Source organism: Haliotis rubra, unplaced genomic scaffold (assembly GCF_003918875.1).
Source record: "Haliotis rubra isolate DU_JTF1 unplaced genomic scaffold, ASM391887v1 Scf67, whole genome shotgun sequence".
Classification (NCBI taxonomy): domain Eukaryota; kingdom Metazoa; phylum Mollusca; class Gastropoda; order Lepetellida; family Haliotidae; genus Haliotis; species Haliotis rubra.
In genome coordinates, this window is record NW_025767379.1 from 338173 (window position 1) to 357591 (window position 19419).

Below are 19419 nucleotides of genomic sequence, written 5' to 3' on the forward strand. Positions count from 1 at the left end.
TAAGTCTATGTTAAGGTATGGGAGTTACGGTCACCTTAGCGCTAAGACTACCTTAAATCTATGTTAAGGTGTGGAAGTTACGGTCACCTTAGAGCTAAGATCGCTTTGTACAACGGCACCCAAGACATTCCTCCTTTCTTATCCAGCTTACTAAAACAAAAGAGCCATTGTTTCTTGCACATATAAGATGACCATTATTTCCTACACAGCTTAACAGAACAAGGCAGACATTTTTCTTGTATTTCACCCTTTCAAAAATAACAAAACAAAAACAGCAAAATTGAATATGTACAACTTATTTTTATTTTCATGTACAAATATACAATATCAAAACCCTGGAATGAGTCTGCCCTTCTTAACAGACTTTTTCTTTTTCTTTTCAATCTTTTGTTTTTTCCTTGCGTCCAGATTGAACTTCCTCTTGTCTTGCCTCTTCTTCTTGTCCTGGTCTACTTGCTGAGTCCGTGACTCCCAGGATTTCTGACGCTTCTGTTTATCTTTTTCTTTCCGTTTCACTGCTTTCTTCAGTAGTTTCTCATTGTCCTTAACTTTCTCTCCCTCTGCCTTTAACAAAGCTGTCTTCCACAATGTCTTGTCCTCCAATTTTTGTGCAGCATCAACACTTTTCTCACGCACCTCCTCAGCACTCTTTTTACGCTTTTCTAGCTTTTCCAAAAGTCTTTTATAATTTTTGGCCCGTAAATCTGTCTTTGGATTTTCCACCTCCCCTGAATCTGTGAAATCAAACTTACTGAAGACAAGTTTCCCCTCCTTGTTATACACAGGTTTCTCGGAGACCATCAGTGGCTCCGACAGAGACGGGGAATCATCAGAGTTTGTCTGCTGCCTGTGTTCACCTTTGTGTTTATTCTGCTTCTGTGCATTTCTTAACTTAAGTTTCAACTTCTTATTCTTTTTCATGAGCCTTATCTTCTCCTTCGACTCATTGTCAGTCAGCTTGCTCTTCTTCCCTATGGAAACAAGAATAAAAAGTCACTATTTCTGTAGGAAATGTGTCACTGTATACATGACAGGGTGTTGGCCTGGGTTTTACTGGAGGCAAAATAGTGCTTCCTTTACACAGAAGGTTCACAAATTATATCATTAAATCAAGTACACTTGTAGCATGCACAGCCAGCAGAGGAAGTCACAAACAGCTGGTTCCAGGCCTATGACTATCCAAAAATGAACAAATGTCCGTTAGGATTGCAGTTTGTATTTACATTAATACTTGTTACATTAAACAATTACAAATATAGCTGTTTTAACAGTCAGCTACAAAGTGACTGCAAACTACAAGGAACATAAACCCATGGTGGACTAGGGCTGGGACGATGCACCGATACATCACGATACATTTAAGTTTGATACAGCTATCGTATTGTCAACTGGTGTATCGATACACAACTTTTTTTCAAAACAATATTATCTTAAACATGTTAAAGTACTTATTTATAGAAAAATACGCAAGTATGATAGAGTTACTTGCTTGTTTACTACAATAGTGTTATTGTTATACACAAATACCTTGAAATAAAGAAATTTTAAATCTTAAAGGTCACATGCAACCAAGAAATCAAACATAATTAAAACACAATTATCACTTATTCATGACATATAATATACATTGCTGGTTATGAAAAAACATATAAACAAAACCATAAGCGTACAATCGCAAATCAAAAGTGCAATATTTTGTATTTGGGTTTACTTCCCAAGAAACGAAGCAGCCGGGATACCGAACCCAGTCAGAGCGGGTGGGTGTGCACTCAAGTGTAACGGCTGGTTCATTTGCAGATGCCCTCACGGCTCATTGTGTGTGTGTATATATAGAGATGTTGGGTTTTGTAAATACATGCTCATTTTTTGTGTATAACATTTTGCAACCAACAGACATCATAACATGTCATGTGTACAAGTATCACACCTGCCTGTCTGTATAATTACATAATGTGACAGAGCCCAAACTCGGGCGTTTTGTTTTATGGTGTATAGCCTGATTGGTGTTAAGTTCAAATTGCATGTGGTCAGTGATCGAAGTTGTGTATTGAACATTGTCATTAGCAGACAGGCAGGCAGACACATAGGTGTCAGTAAAACAGACATTGAGTTTTGTCTGTGACAAAGACATGTCTATATCACAGTTAGAAATTCTTTCAACGCTACATAATGACATTGCTTTTAAGTATCGAACTGAGAAAGTGACTCGGTAAGAAGAACGTGTGGTGAAATAAACAAATGAAATTATATAAACAGTTAAATTGGTAATCTACTGTCATAACATATAAAAAGCTCGCGCCTGTGAAATATCAACAAGACATTAGAAAAATAGCTCACACCAAAGCCATCACCGAGTATTCACCGGACAACTCGCTTCCAAGCTGCACGAATCTATTTCACTGCGCATGTGCTATGAGAGCAGCCTAGCTGTGGAAACCACATTTTGCCCAAGCGCTTGGGGAAAATTAGTGAATCGTTTGAACTCCGATTTCACACTGTTTTTTTCATTGCGTTATTTTTCAACTTTATAAGTTGATTTGCATTTTTGATGATTTGTTTTGGTAAGTCCATACCAAAAGGTATCAGAATCTGCAAAGTTGTGTTTTACGTTGCATGTGACCTTTAATACTGGGTCATTCTTTTAAGGTGTATGTATCGTGATACATATCGTAGCACAGGTAAAATATTGCGATACGTATCGTATCGTGACATAGTGTATCATCCCAGCCCTATGGTGGTCAAGGACACCTCCCCTAGCCCTACAGAATGATGAACATCCCCACCCCCACCCACCCCACTCCCTAGTACAGAAAAGGACACACAGGGTGACCACTGTCCAGACTCTGCAATGCAGGGATTCTCTACCTGAGAGTTCGGAGATACGAGCCTGTAGCCGTGACCTCAGCTCCTCAAGGTCATGGGTGATGCTACGGAACTTTGGGTCAGTGCCTGGCTGCTTTTTCTTGTGTTTACTCTTTTTCAGCTGAGTGACTGCAAATGAAATAAGAAAATAAAACCTGTGACACAAAAAGAAATTCACTAAGTCAAATATATATAATATGTAACAAAGCTGTATCTGAAACAATTCTGGAAAAATAAACCAAAAAACATGTGCAGCGCGTGTTCTAGAAATATAATAATTTTGCAAAAACAGCAACATTTTGGGGTAAAATCATTTTCAGGTGGCATGTTTGCTGAAACTATTTTACAAAAGATTACTACAGAGACGTGGTATTTGACAAAGTAAAGGCAACTTCATTTCATTTTGGTCCTTTTAAGTTTGTGTCATGATTTCTTGTCTTTATTATGTTCTTATGTCATTCTGAAACTCATTCATTAATTCCTTCTTAACAATCCCAAGACTTTATGAAAACACTGTGGGATAAGGGGGGTAACTCTTACATGACTGTCCTTCTCTCTGTTCCAGTTCTTCCTGCAGCTGGGTAACTGTTTTTCTCTGCAACGGGTCAATTTTAGTTTTCCTCTTTTTTTCCTGCTTCCCTTTCTTTTTTGAGCCTATAATAAAAGTTCATATAACAAACTTCAACTTCCCCATATTCAGTCAGTTTCAACAGTATTTCAGTAAAATGAAATGGAAAAGCCTATTGCAGATATGAGTACTGCAAACAAGTACTTGCGAGTCCTTACCATACTAATCAGCATATGAACGACCCTGCATCTCAGAGTAATGAAAACTTTGAGATTGTGTGGATTGAAAGCATGAAACTCACTGGTAAGTATAGTCTCACTGCAGAATGCCTCGTTTCATCAATGCATTAAGTTGTGTTTGTTGTTTGATGCTGCACAAACACAATTTCTGCTATATGGCAGCGGCTTGTATATAATCAAGTCTGGACCAGATAATCCAGTGATCAACACCATGAACATCGATCTAAGCCATTGGGATACAGTGATGTATCAACCAAGTCAGCAAGCCTAACCACCCGATCCCGTTGTCGTAATTCTATACCAGATCTTCACAGGTGTATTAACAATTTGCTTTGTGGGACATTTAATCCACGTATATAGTTCCAGGGATTACCCTTGAGTCCTGTATTTGAGGGTCCCTGGGACTCATACTCTTAATTTTCAGGGGGTCCTGGGCTACAAAATGGGGATCCCATACACTTAAATATTATAATTAATACTGTTATTGTATTGTGTATCATGATCATCACATTGTTACAGTAATTAAATTGGAAATATCAAAACCCAGCTACTAGTAAACTCAGTGATAACTTATTTTTACCCGATTGAAATTTTACAAAAACAGTTAGACTTTTTCTGCGTCCCTGAGGACGTGCTATTAAATCTCACTGAGTCCATTGTCAATTTTTGTGTATAGGACACAGGAATTTGCGTCCTGTAAATCCATGTAATTCATGAAAGAAAGGACAAATATCATAGAATGGAGAGGAAGCATGACAGCAAAATTTTAGGCCAGAAGTGTACCTATGGCAGCTATTGCACCAAAGGCTTTACATTTGGCATCCCTGCTACTGTCGCAGGGAGGTCCCTACCACCTCAGGTGGACAATGGTAGACATGTACTACTTGATGTGAAACTCACAAGTACTTGTGATGGGTAAGAACAGACCCAACAATACAAATAGGCGCAAAGATGGTATAGCAACCCATGATCAGCAGATCCTCACACAGCCAAGGGAGGCGAATCTTGAACTGTTTCACCTATAAAATGTATGCATGTCTTGTTCTTTTGCGAAATAAAATGTAATTAAACTGTATAGCTTGCTAAGAAACAATCCTGGACAAGGATTCAAGAGAATCCTCCCTGTGAAGATCAGGGTTACCATTGGCCTTCAGCAACTCATGTTTGTTTTAAGCAGAACAAGGAACATGATCAGGTTGTTAAGCGCACAGGCTTGTTGGATGCATATCATCATATCTCAGTTGCTAGATAGGTGCTGATAATATCATTTTCTGGATTGTCAGGTCCATGCTTGTTTATTTACAGGCTGCCATCATATAATCAGAAGGTTTCTGATCAAAACAAACAATCATTCAGGGGGCCTATTTCGATATTGAATCCTCAACAGAGCTCCAGATAGATTTAGCTCATGTGGGTACTGTACCCACTGTATTTTTTTGGAGTGGGTATTATGAATGTTGAGTGGGTATTTCATTTTCCGTTACCCACTGCTTTCAAATATGTGCGTATTTCAGTCATTTTACTCACCTAAGTATATGTCATTGAGTAAGTTTACTAAGCAGGTATGTTCTGCCTTATGTCATACCTAATCAAAACCAACTTAAATATGATGGAAATGATTTCATAAAAAAATCACTCATCCTATACTGACAGTACAACACTTGTCCTATACTAACAGTACAACTTGATGGCAATCGATGTCTTTTCATTACGCAAACGATTTTTATAAATATATTCTGTACGCATTTGTTTCAAAATTTTTGCGTATCTAACATTTTAAATGCGTAATTGCTACGCAACAATTATTTTTTCAATGCGTAATTGGAAATTTTCTATGCATATTTTACCCGGATACGCAGCTTATCTGGGCCTCTGACTCAAGATACTCCTGATGTTTCCTGTTGCATGTCTTTAGTTTTCAATTAAACAGCTACACTGACCATGCTGACTTGAACTTTCCTCTTCTTCCTCCTCTTCTCCCCTTATCTTCCTCTTTGTTTCTTCATCAAGAAGAACACGGGCTGGTACCATATCCAACAAACCCTTAAAGAACTTGTTGTCTTCCTCAAAACTGTCCATAGAACTCACAGCCATGATGCACACTTAGAACAGTTGCTGAACTCTGTAACAAATCAAACATACAGTGTTCAGAGCTTATTGAAACAAAGTGCACACAGTGGCTAATGAACCACACATTCAGCGAGTCAGTGAGTGAGTGAGTTTTATGCCACACCCAGCAGTATTCCAGCTATATGACGGAGGTCTGTAAATAATCGAGTCTGGACCAGACAATCCAGTGATCAACAGCATGAGTATCGATCTAAGCAATTGGTATCTAGTGACATGTGTCAACCAAGTCGGCAAGCCTGACCACCCGATCCCGTTAGTCCCCCTCTTACGACAAGTATGGGTTACTGAAGATCAATCATTTATTCTAACCCAGATCTTCATGAATTAGTGAATACAGTAATGCAGTACCTATCGGTGTGCTGTACAGTATTAAATCAGTGTCTATTAAAATAGCTTAGTGCCTTTTCACCAAATTGGTCAGCAATATTATCCAAATGGGGCATCCCCACATGAGAGAGATTTGTGTTCAGATCAGTTACAAACAGTTATCAATGCATATCCGTTTGATGGGGAAGAGGGCGAAAAATTATTCTGGTTTTAAGCATTTATATAATGAAATCCATTAGCATAAGCATAATGCTTGTTCTGGGTATTGTTCGGCATACTCATATCTTTGTTGGACCTCTCAGAGAAGCAACAAAATCACATTCAATGGCGGTAGTAAACTATGGTTGTAGCAAACTCAAAGGGATCACTTATTTTAGTTTGTAATAATAGTTCACTATTCGCGATTTGACAAAAATATACAGCAAGTGGCCAGGACTACTTCATATTTGCAGATTCATGAATCACTACATATTGGAATTCCCACTTCCAGCCAATCTGGGAACTGGATGTTAAAGATCTAAATACTGATTTCAACTTTGGATATTTGCATTTCAATGCTATTAGACATATTCCATATAACTTTACCCATGTTTTAAAAATTATATATGTGTTCTTCTTTATTAAGGAAACCTCATAACCACCACTACAAAATTGAGTCATTTAGATAGAGTAAGTAGAAGAAACTTTCTAGTCAACTTAAGTAGTAACACAACAGAAACTGTCAACTGACAAGATACAGCATAGATTTTACTGTAGACCTAATGAGAATTCCAACCTTGAAATGGTACTGGGTACTCTGAATAGTGTCCAATCATGTCTTGTCACATTTTATGTTGTCTGTGGCTTATATTCCCCAAGTATTGTTGAAGGGGTTGTTGGTATGGGCAGTACAGATATATACCCAGAAACATACCCTAACCATAATCAAGAAACAGAAAGGTACCCGAAGACGAATCCATTCCACATTGTGTTGTTTCCTTGATTGGAACCGTCATACGGCTGTATGAGATGCATTTGATTGATATAAGAAACCAGCTTAGACAGAAACAAATATTGCACAATACCACTTGCTGTTGCAATCAGGCGAACAGGTACAACTACATACTGTTTCTGATTTAGGTTGAGGAATAGGACTAATCCGCCATTTAGGGTACAAGGTACGTTTCTGTATATTGACTTTGTTTTGGGGTACTTTTCTGCATACAGAAATGTACCTGGAGTACACATCTGTAGTACCTGTGTCGACGACCCCTTCAGCCCAAGTAATAGTTTATCTTCTTACATCAGTTTGATATTATGGGACATTAGTTACGTGGTCCTGTGTTTAGGCAGACATAGTTAAATTACATGAGTTCAACTCATCTGTTTAGGTAATCAGTAGAGGACGTAACCTGTACACAAGACGGTCCCCCGTTACGAGTACAAGTAACTACCTGAGAGGGGGTCACTCATTCGCGTGACTGCCTGATCACAGACAGGGAAATTTGGCATGTCACACAGAAACGCGTCTGAAGTAATGCGTAAGAAATTAGACCACAAAACATTTTGGCAAAATTCTCGATCATGATGCTAAAGGATATAGAGGGCGGCTAGAATGCACTTTACCGGGCGCAGCCCTCGCTGCTCCCTTTACGATCCTTAGGGTTAGGGTATAGGGTATGCCACCCTTTTCGATCCTTAGGGTTAGGGTTTAGGGTATGCCACCCTTTACGATCCTTAGGGTTAGGAACCCCAGCAGCGCTAATTAATCTGAAAAAGTGCGCCCGGTAAAGTGCAGTACTCCCTATAGGCCACATAGGTCTTACTCCCTCACACTTCTGATGTTGGAGATTTACTTAGAACATAGACGCGACTTGGGGAAAGGTGCGATGGGGACCGAAGGTATGACTGGACGTCACCATGACATACTGACAGTCTCATCACACCTGCGCCGCTCGTCTGAGACTACTACTGTGACTGTGTTTCAGCACGATTTACAATATACCTAAAAACGCCCGCTGTTATCCGAAAAAGGGTGCATATTCAACTTAATCAATGTAAGTGATAATCAAAGTCATGAATACTATTTCATTCACTGAAAGACCATAGTGCGTTCAATCAGCTTGAAGTTAACAAGAACTCATAAACGAAAATTGATACATAAGAAATACGGGAACAAGGCAAGCCGAGCGCGTGGGTCAGACGAGTCCGTAAAAGCAACGTTTACATTCAACATTCCACGATCATAAACACTAACTGGTACCAGTATTGTCCTTACCTGCGCACAAGAAGCCGCTAATGCGGCAGTTTCTATATTCTAAAATGCATTGCGAGAAAATGTCAACATCTGAAGAAATCGCACGTGGGGAAAGCTGCCATGTTAACTCGGCTATTTCCAGTTCCGGTTTTCAAGAGCATATTCGTTACAACTATTTCCTATATAAAATAGACATGGTACTAATATAAGATGCGGTCGCCTCATTCAAGAGTACAAAGGTTGTAGGGGCGGATACAGCTTTTGAGAGGGGGGCACACTATTGAGAAAGGAGGGTGCACACTTCATTTCATTTTCACGAGTTTCAATGGTCATTTAATAATAAACTTTCAGGACAGGGGGGGCGCACCCTGCAGCCCCCCTCTGGATCCGCCTATGGGTTTGTTTTTGTTTTGTTTTTTGCGATGTGAATGTCTGTGTGTCTGTTTGTACTAGTCAGGATCTAATGCCGATTTCCTATGGCGCGAGTCCATTCAGATACTACGTAAGCGTATTGCATGGATACCTAGCTTAGTCCATAAATATATCAAGTTGGATTGTCTCATCATTGACACGTAATGTCTGTACATGCATTTTTAGTCGTCAAGAATGGAAAATTTGGAAAATTGTTTGCAACACCACACACACGGTCCAAGACTGACTGACTGACTGAGTTTAGTTTTTACGCCGCTTTTAGCAATATTCCAGCAATATCACGGCGGGGGACACCAGAAATGGGCTTAACACATTGTGCCCATGTGGGGAATCGAACCCGGGTCTTCGGCGTGACGAGCCAACCCTTTAACCACTAGGCTACCCCACCGCCCCCGGTCCAAGACATTGCAGGAATATTTGTTTTTTCAAAAATGTATTTCTGAATGGCGGTGTAAATTATCTGATTTTAATTATTTGATTTCCATGCTTGGTATCATAAGTTATTGATAACCTTAAGCTTTTCCCAGCTTTGAAATATCAAAACAAGCCAAATCAAAGAATCAGAAACACATATCAATATGACAAATGCATGTAAATTTTGCCAGCAAAATTTTAGCACCGAATCATACCTTTACTGAAGCTGAAAGGGTCGTTGTCGGCACGGTTACAGATGTGTACGCCAGGTACGTTTCTGTATACAGAAATGTACCCTGGCCATAATCAGAATACAGAAATGTACCCTAGGACGATTCCATTCTGCATTGTGGAGTTTTCTTGATCGGAACTGTCATACTGTTGTATTAGATGCATTTGATTGCGTTATATAAGAGCATACACAGTATAACGAATATTTCACGGTGCACAACGTACACCACTCGCAATCAGCTGAACGGGAATAACTACATGTATACGGTTTCGGTATTGGGTCGCGGAATATGGACTCGTCCGTCGTTTAGGGTACCGGGTACGTTTCTTTAGTTTGACTTTGTTTAGGGTACATGTCTGTATACAGAAATGTACCTGGGGTACATATCTGTAGTACCTGTGCCGACAACGACCCCTTCAGCGTTAATGAAGAACATATATTGTCCTGAAGTAACGTCAATTACTATGCATTCGGCCTGTTTACCATATGGTCACCAACAACAAAACAAACACTTTCAATTACTTATGTTAACTACTTCATGCCAGTGTACTTGTTAAAGATTACCCTGGTCATACTCATCATATAAAATGCACCCCTTGTTACACCGTCGTACAGGTCGACTTGCCTAGCCTTTGAACGGTATTTAAAAAGGACTGCTAAAAATTTCTCAGTAACATTATTATACTTGATTTTTATTTACTAAATTTTGTGTACAAGTTTTTTAACTGGGCGTAATTATTCCTGCCTTTCACCCCTAATTATCAAGGTTGAAAATCGCTACACTACTAATCCTTTGAAATAATTAGTTAGGAAAATAGTTTTGAACGAAATCGTCCACAAAACGTCACAAATTGTGCGTATTATGAATATATCACGTGATACACACGGAAGGCGGTACCAAAATACATCACACATGGTACCGAAACCGGATTATATGTCATGTCTTCAGAATAACTGTCGCCAAGGAAACGACATTTTCTGGTAGATGGACATTGTAAGCGAAAAGACAGTTTGAACGACAGTTTGATGTGACTATCATGCATATGCATACTGGTAGGTATCTATCATTCGTAGATCTACCTGTGCCTGTCTTCCTTCATATTGATTGGATTGGTTGATTTAGGGGGAGGGTCTCTTTCTTCAAACACTCAAATGTTCCAGCCATGTGTAAATTATTTCATTTGCATTAGGGAATAAGCAAACTCACTAAAGCGGCATCTTTAGATTGGACAAAACATAACATTTGATCAGTTGTTGATGTATTTTGAGTTTAATTACATGCATGCCTGATGATTAGACGACTAATTATAATAGAAGCTTGCATGACATAATAGGATAATGACGTACGGTTCATAACTGTCATTTCAGTTTTCATTGTGTACGAAGGTTTAAGTTATACATATGTATCTTAAGGTATATTATTAAGTGAAATTTTACTTTTATGTTTTAGTTACACATTCCCCTTAAAATATATTTGTTTCCGCCAAATCAAATATGTTTCATTAATTCTGAATTATTCATTTCATGTAGGGAAAATATTTTTGCTGTGTTATGTTCTCATATGTTTATTATTCCCTCTTTCAATTAAATATTCACTCTTGGTTGCAAAGAAAAGTGAATGTGATGATGACATTTCCCAAAAATTGTTTTGTCTTTAGAGATTGAAAAATAATAATTTGTAGAAAAAGCATTTATTTGCTCAACAGTTGCCCTCATATGATAACACAGACAAGTTATGAAGTATAGGAATGTTTGCCTTATGGATACCTTTAACAATAGGCGAATCACTTTTGTCAAAGTCATGGTTACGATTTTCCTGTAATTCACAAGTAGGTATTTCATATGTAATAGGAAGCATGTGAATTTCAGACAAATAGTATTAAAACTATGCATATTATGTTAGATTTGTGAAGGTCCAAGTGTGTTTTGATTGTTCACTCGTCTCTCGGCATAACACACCTAGTGATGCTGCATAATTGATGCGTGGACCTCAGACTTGTGTAATTAATTTCCTAGGCAGATGTACTTATGAATCATTAAGGAGAGGATAGGTATTGGCTTCATGGCAGATGGCCAGATGGACCCTGATTAATAGTCTATAGAATGTTCCGCAGTTTATTGATTGACATTTACTTTGTAACACTGGCACAGATTGTTCACAGCCTAACATTCTGTCATCATCCAGGGGTTTTGTTTGGCACTGTGATTAGTGCAAAAATATTTTCATAATTTTTATCAACATTTGGTGGGACATTCTTCTACTTTATTAACATTCACCTTCAGGACATTTTGGATGGCTGTAAGTAAATGTTGAATATTAGAGACACTTGTAAAACTTCTTTCATAAGCTTGTGTAAATGCTTCATACAAGAAATGAACAAGTTGGCGGTTACAGGATTTTGTCCAGATCTGCTTACTGGCTGATATTCGTCCTCCAAATCTGCAACGAATGTCAGTAAAAGATCCCAAATGGGAATTCAGTATTTCCTAATGCATGTTATTTTATCCATAACTAGAATGGTTTAGTCATATGTCTCTGATAACAGGACCAATAGAAATGAAGAGGAATGCTTAATTCTATTTGATTGTATTTTATGCTGTGCTAAAACTCTGAAAATATTACACATGTTCTTTAGCAAATAAGAACCTTACAAAATCAAGTTTTGAACAAAATAATCAGATTTTCCTAATTTGTCTGCTGAGGGCTTATTTAGAATCCTTCATAGTTAGTTATCTCAATGTGTTTTGTTTATTGTCTTTACAGATTGCCAGGTAGTAAAGCGAGGATGAATCTTCAGTCAGCATTGCTCCGTCTTCTGCTGCTGCCAGTCGTTTCCTCTCAAATAGGTCAGTTAACATTAAGAGTCCTTCGTGAAGATTTCAAGGCAGAATAGATTCTCACTAGCTATGCAGGTCACAGGGGTGACCAAGTGGATCGGGTGGCCAGGCTCAGTATCTTGGTTGTACCATGAAGATCCAGGTTAGAATTGGTCTTCAGCAACCCATGCTTGTCATGAGAGGGGACAAATGGGATTGGGTAGGCATAGATCAATGCTCATGCAGTTGATCACTGGATTGTCAGGTCCAGACTTGATGTTTTACTGACTGCTGACATGTAGCTGGAATATGTCTGAGTGTGGTGTAAAACAAACAAACAAACAAACAAAATAACTTGGTTGATCGGCAGTGTCATTGCTCAGAATATCAATCACTGTATTGTCTGGTCCAGACTTGGTTGTTTATATACAGCTGTCATATAGCCGCTATTTTACTGAGACCGCCTCCGTGGTGTAATGGTTAGAGTCGTCATACCAAAAGACGTTAAAATGTGGTACTTGTTGGTCCCTGCCTGGCGCTCGGCATTAATGGGTACAACAAGGACTGGTCGGCTCGGAGTCAGTATAATGTGTCTGAGTGGGGTATTCATGCTTCACTGCAGCATGGTATCTCAGTGGGCTAGCACTATAAAACCAGCTTCAGTCTGGGCTAGTACAAGCAGCCGCACATACACATACACACGCATGCATGTCGTCATATGAGCGAAATATTCTCAAGCACGACGTTAAACCCAATTTCACCTCACCTCACCTCACCTCACCTCACCTCACCTCACCTATATTACTGAATGTAGTGTTACCCAACAACAACAACAACAACAACAATAACAACAACAAACAAGGCAGTCAAGAGAAGCATGTGCAATAATTTCTTGTTTACAGATTTTAAACTTGGATTTCTTAAGTAGAAATTGAATTTATTATTTGCAGTTCTCATTCATAAAAGTTGACATCTCTTAAATTTTTTTAAACTGATGTTTATTTTCCTGTTTGTGAAGAATGGCTGCACCGTCCACAGAGCCAGGCTGTGATAGAGGGCCATGATGTCCGCCTGGACTGTCAGGTAAAGGACTTAGCAGGAAGGATTCTGGTCTATGAATGGAGGTTCAATGGTAGCCAGATACAGACAAAAGCTGCAATATTTGGGAACAATTCGCTGCTGATTCCACAGTATTCATCGTCTGATGTTGGCCTTTATGATTGTGTCATCTCAAGCTCAAGAAATGTTTCACCTGTCTCAAAAACCGCAACAGTCATTTTGGCTTGTAAGTATTATGTTTGCTGATATTGAAATGAACATACTTCACAGCACCACTTTCATAAGAATCAGATCTTTTGCCCTGATGTGACTAAGAACAGTTCCACTGAAAGCCGCAACAGGTCTATCAGTGTCGTGTCCAGGCTTCAAAAGTTTCGGTTCAAAGAACAAAGCAGATCAGCGTTCATGATGTCAACCGCTGGTTTGTCTGGTCCAGATTCGGGCAGTGGGGTAGCCTAGTGGTTAAGGAGTTCGCTCGTCACATCGAAGACCCATGTTCTATTCCCCACATGGGTACAATGTGTGAACGCCATTTCTGGTGTTCCCCGCCGTGACATTGCTGGAATATTGCTAAATGCGGCGTAAAACTAAACTCACACTCACTCACTCCAGATTCAGTTCTTACGCCCAAGTGACATATGGCTCAAATATTGAGGATTGCAACTAATGTCAGTTAAAGCAACATAAACATATCATGTGTAATCTTGTGTAGTTTTCCTGCCAGTGTGCCTATTATATTATACATACATAGTTATAATTGACTTAAAAGATATTGTTTCAAGTTTGAGTAGGGCTTCATTCATACTTGCAATAGATCTAGACTTATTACAATTTGAAAGGCATTATTTCCATATTTGCAATGTTACAAGTCTCTCTTCAGGATACTGGTCTGGATCATTGCTATGATCTTTGAAACGTTTACAAGTGATGCACATGAAGGGGGAACATTTCTGTATTGTGATGAACACGACATCATCTCATAATACAGACGTTGGCATACAGAAATTGCCCCCTTTATTCCTGTAATTTGATTTCACAGCGTTTTTGTTTGTAATTTTAGATATCAACAAGTTCCAGCTGAGCCCAGCATCAGTTCGAGTAGAAGTCAACACGTCCGTGACATTTGAGTGCATCACAGGTTCAAGCGCTCCCTATCCTAGAGTGTACTGGGATCTCAATGGCAAGGAGTTCCTGGGTGGGGAACAGATAACTGCCTCCTACGGAGACTACGATGCAACAGGGCTCAGTGCTCAATACTCCATGAAGCTGATCCTCACTATAGACAGGACCAATATTGGAATCCTCCGCTGCATGGCGCTAAACACGCTCTTGAAGCGGAATATCAGTAGTGTAGATGCAGCAATATTCCTGAAAGGTATGTGCTTGGATGTATTGTGGACCAATATAATGTACATATGTTCCAGCAGTCCTACATCTAGATCTTCTTAGGTTCCAGTATTGGAGCCTAGTTTTTATATTGTGTTGTCCTCTATAGTAAAAATGTTTTAGATTTAATTGCTAGTTTTACATTTATATCTGTGATGTTCTATTTGTTTTACTGTCCTTCGTTTACAGGATTTTATAATCTATCATTACTTATTGTTAATCTATAACTTGTTTTAGTCACGATATGGCTGAAATATTGCCAAAGTGACTTTAAATTTTAACTCACTCACTCACTCCAGTATTGGATACATGACACGTTTTATGGATAACGACTTCTATTTTATTCTTTATGAAACGTTTCACTGCCAATTCTTGCTCCTTCATCAGGTGAACTTCTAAGTGCCTTTGAAGAACTTCCAATATTGGACTCAAAGAAGTAAACATATTGTATAAGTGATATGATTGATTTATGACTTTGTAGAGATGATGTCAAATTGTATTTCATTGATAACTGGATCAGTACCTTGGAAGAGGCTTTATTGCTCTGTTTGACATTATGGCACCAACTGCAGTGTTATAGCGCAGTTTAAAACACCTCTCAATAAAGCAAAACAATCCCCTTTTTCACAAAGTAATATCTTTTCCTAATTTGCTTGCTGATGGAGTTGTGTAGTTGTTATGTTTTGCAATTATTTAGTTTCTTTTTAACTAAAGTTTAACACACCCAGTGAGTTTTGAACTGATGTTAGTTGCAATGTTTTCAAATTTGTAGGTTACACCAGCTATAGCAAATCTGTTCTAGAAGACACATGGAAACATGCAAAGTATAATTATTCGAATGTAAAATATGTTTGGCAAAGCCTCGTGAAATACAAAATGTTTTTGTTTTGTTATTAATCATAATAAGGTAAAGTAAGAATTGTATCCTCGTCATCTTTGTTGGGTCCTGTTATCAAGCCATGTTGACCACCCATCACAAGTCAATAATACCATTGACCAAAGCGTACATTGTGATTCCTTTATTCCTTTAAGGAAATTTTACTTGTGTATGTGGTGAGCTTGTGATCAAATAGCGGTATCTAAGCAGAGGTAGACAACATGTTATATTTGGGATTACGCATTCAGATTCAGATTCTAGAACTTTTATTTGGTTGTGGCCCATTCGGGATTTGTACCCACCCTCTCAGAGTCAGGCACCTAACCGCCAGCTTACAAAGTCCGATGTAGATAAGTTATCACAATCATTCCCTGTGGTAGCAATGACTCCTATGATTTAACATATACTTGTGACTGTTGTAGGTTGCTAAGTCACATAAGCCACTATTTAGTATATATATAGATAGTAGTGCTGCAACAAATACACAACTTATGTATACAACTGTTGACATATTTTATTAAAAGCGCTGTATCATTTCTACAATCAATCGATAAGATAACATAAAGTGATAGGATTCTTTCCAATGTACAGTAATTCGTATGGGTATTTCAAAACAAACACGGGCAGTGGGTAGCCTAGTGGTTAAATCACCAAGACCCGGTTGAATATATGTGAAGTAGTTAAGTGATGGATGCTGATGACGTATTACAGGCAGTTAGTGTGTGTATCAAATAACGCCCCACTACCCCCTTATAAGTTTTTTGGTATTTTCATCAGTAAAACACATGTCTACAATTATAGATGTTTCTTAAGTATATTGTAGTTAAGTGATTGATGCATAATATGTACTAAGTTGTTTTTGCAGGGATTTAGATTACCGTGTGTATTTGAGCCGGAAATTCCATGTTGAGTCTACTAATCACCACCAATACCCTGTGTTAATTTTTCACAGCAATAACCAGTGATCTCATGACACTCAAATTTGGTATGTTATAGTTATAATCGACCGTACCATGTGCGGTCTTGGCAAACTAACATGACTTGCACTACTGCAATGCTAGTACATGTTCCATTCTTGCATATCTCACTTTGGAAAAGGACATAAGGGTTCAAGTAAAACATGCTCCCTTAAAAAAATCGTAAATATTTGTTAATATTCGGTTCTGGTGACCACAAATAACGAATTGAATTCATGAAGGGCTACGGTTCGATTCACCGAATATGCGAGTGAATCGTTACAGCCTTAATAGATAGTGTGTCATGTCTGCTCCAGATGTCGCCACGCTGCCAGTTCTGCTGGCTCCTCCTGCTGCCGAAGTCGTTGCCCCCGTCAACACATCCCTGGTGTTGGACTGCCTCGTACAGGGCAAAGATGTACTTGTTTTATGGTTCAGAAATGATGCCAGTATCAATGGGAGTTCTACAAGTTACATATTTTACAATGGAAGTCTGATATTCACGCGAGTGTTACTAGAGGATGCTGGGATATATTACTGTCAAGGCGTTAACGCTGTGGGAACTGTCACGTCAGCTCCGTCTAATGTTACTGTCACAGGTAGGTAATTTCATTTATCTATCCTCACACATAAAAGTCGTTTTCTGATTCGCTAAGAGCTCTTCTGTTATTTTCAATGTACCCTGCTTACAAGCGAGTAACATTTTCTATGTACCCCGCTGTGAATGCCGAACTCATTTGGTACTTCGTAGTAGTAATTCTTTATCTCGAATAACATTGAATCACGCATGATGTACGGAAATTACCGATGTTTTGTGAATGCAAATCGATGGAAGGGAGATAACTCTAAATTTGTTTTTCTTGTCATCTTGTCGTCTGGTACTCCATACTATGATCCGATACCCGTGCTTCAAACAGTTCAAAATTACCATTGAGGTGTTCAGGCTCAGGGAACATAAACAAACATTAGGGTACATCAGCCCATATCCCCCTCGAGACCAGTGAACAACTTCTAATATTGAAACCTATCAGAATGTGTGGAGTCTTAGAGAAATTCCAATCATGCATCTTTTATCAGAATTTTTTTTTTATCTTTGTGCCAGTTGACTAAAAATGGAATATGATACATGGTATTGTAGAATGTCAGAGAATCTCTCTATTTGTCTCTATTTGTCATAGGGTGGGGTGTTTTATTGTTAAACAATGTTGTAATTAGTACTGTTTAGGGGTGGGCGATAATACCGGTTAACCTGTATATTGCAATTCGAACTTCAAAGTACGATATATTGCGGTACACTTTTCGCGAACCAGATCACCCGATACTATCGGTAATTTTCGTGATGTAAAAACTACTAATAACATTTGTATTTCCTTTATATTATCAGACACTAATAGTTTTGAGAATGTTTATTGTTCATATAATTGCATTTGCGTGACTTTTAAACCATTTATATATAAAATATATTGGTACCGGCAAACCAAAATGGCGGACGCCGCTGCAAACGCTTTTTCTCGAGTTCCAAACTTTAGAGCGAAGTCTTCAATTTGGAAACATTTTCAACTGATCTCTTGTACAATCACATCTGAGTCCTGACAGTGGCCAGTGGCATTGTTTCAAAAGAAAGGAAACAGAAATTTAACTACCTTAAACCATGTGTTATATACTTTCACAATATACCTCAATACATATTGCAATACGCCAACACATATCACAATATATCGCAATACGAACATTTTGGCAATACCCAACCCTAGTACTGTTATTTGTTCACAATATGCAGATCGATAATCAGAGATCAGCAATCAATCAATAATTGATCAAAAGTCAATCAATAATTGATTATAGTCGTAAACCCCATCACAAAACTCTTGTGGACAATAACGGGACACAGTCATAACACTGCAAACAAAACAGGTACCTATTGATGCAGCGATCAAGACAATCGAGCAAACTTGCAGTTTTACGAGTCGGGAAACTCCATCAGTTGTTCATGTCTTGAGTTTTCAAACATAATTATATATAATAATAAGAAACATACTTTGCTAAGTTTTATCTTATGTATCAACGTGTCCAGGGGCTATTCCTTAACAGAAGATTCAGGTTTAAGTTATTACCAAAGTTTTTGCTGAGGTCTTCTTCATATGGCAGATATGCTCAGAGACTCAATGAAGTTGACTGTAAATTCAATTAAATGTGAATTTGCACCAGCTCTGGTTTAAATTTTAGGTGACATTCAAGCAAAAGGGGAAGCTATTTCTAAGTTTCCAAAAAGGAGCTTAAGCATTTTTTGTTGAGAGTTAAATGTGTTTGGCTAAGGCAGGTTCTCACCATATATTTTGTCAAAATCTCATTCTGTGACAACCCCTCTCACTAATTTTCTGTGCCAAAAGAATGAAAGGTTTCTGGGACCAGCAATTGTTATCCAGCTTTGGAGAAAATTCTCATATACTTTCCTGTTCCTCAAGTTTTTAGAAATTTTGAAAAACCCTTCTGGCAGTCGAGTGCCAGCAGAAAGTACTGATTTTTTTAATAATAATAATAATAATAATAATAATAATGTGGGTATTTATATAGCGCTACATCCAGGTACTAATACCCATCGCTCATGGCGCTACAATACTATAGGAGAAAAGAAAATAGTTAAAACTATTTACAGAGAGACAATTGAACATAGAAAGTCTAGTAATAGGCATGACGAAAAAAGTGGGTTTTTAGAGACGATTTAAATGTGTCCAAAGATTCAGCATTCTTGATGTGAGTGGGCAAGTTGTTTTAATGCCTTTTGTACTGATGGGGACGGATATTATACCACCCACCTTCCACTTATCATGCTCATCAAGAGCAGTAACCATGGTAACTGATGTATGTTGTTTCATTCATCACC

General features: G+C 38.4%; 2 protein-coding genes across 4 annotated transcripts in view; one reads left to right on the forward strand and one right to left on the reverse strand.

Moving 5' to 3' along the window:
- Positions 1-280: 280 nt before the first annotated feature.
- Positions 281-8503, reverse strand: LOC124257699 (surfeit locus protein 6 homolog). Its single transcript, XM_046691828.1, has 5 exons — positions 8384-8503; positions 5610-5791; positions 3403-3516; positions 2866-2991; positions 281-971 (listed from the first exon to the last, which is right to left on the reverse strand). Exons 2-5 carry the CDS (start codon positions 5761-5763, stop codon positions 328-330), a joined length of 1038 nt encoding a protein of 345 aa, XP_046547784.1. The 5' UTR covers positions 5764-5791; positions 8384-8503; the 3' UTR covers positions 281-327.
- Positions 8504-10330: 1827 nt separating this feature from the next.
- LOC124257715 (protein sidekick-2-like) overlaps positions 10331-19419 on the forward strand; it is a 56102-nt gene continuing 47013 nt past the window's right edge. For all 3 annotated transcript variants that reach the window (XM_046691843.1, XM_046691844.1, XM_046691845.1), the window contains exons 1-5: positions 10331-10493; positions 12205-12287; positions 13276-13542; positions 14377-14691; positions 16853-17134. In XM_046691843.1, the coding sequence (XP_046547799.1) occupies positions 12227-12287; positions 13276-13542; positions 14377-14691; positions 16853-17134 (925 nt within the window). In that variant the 5' untranslated portion in view covers positions 10331-10493; positions 12205-12226. The remainder of the gene's footprint in view (positions 10494-12204; positions 12288-13275; positions 13543-14376; positions 14692-16852; positions 17135-19419) is intronic.

Bases quoted from the DNA above. Each gene is read 5' to 3' on its own strand.
- LOC124257699 (XM_046691828.1), bottom strand. From the start codon at position 5,763: ATGGCTGTGAGTTCTATGGACAGTTTTGAGGAAGACAACAAGTTCTTT. The intron at 3,517-5,609 runs GTCAGTGTAGCT...CTTTTATTATAG, and splicing joins GGAAAGTTCAAGTCAGCATG to GCTCAAAAAAGAAAGGGAAG. The intron at 972-2,865 runs GTAGAGAATCCC...TTGTTTCCATAG, and splicing joins TCGTATCTCCGAACTCTCAG to GGAAGAAGAGCAAGCTGACT.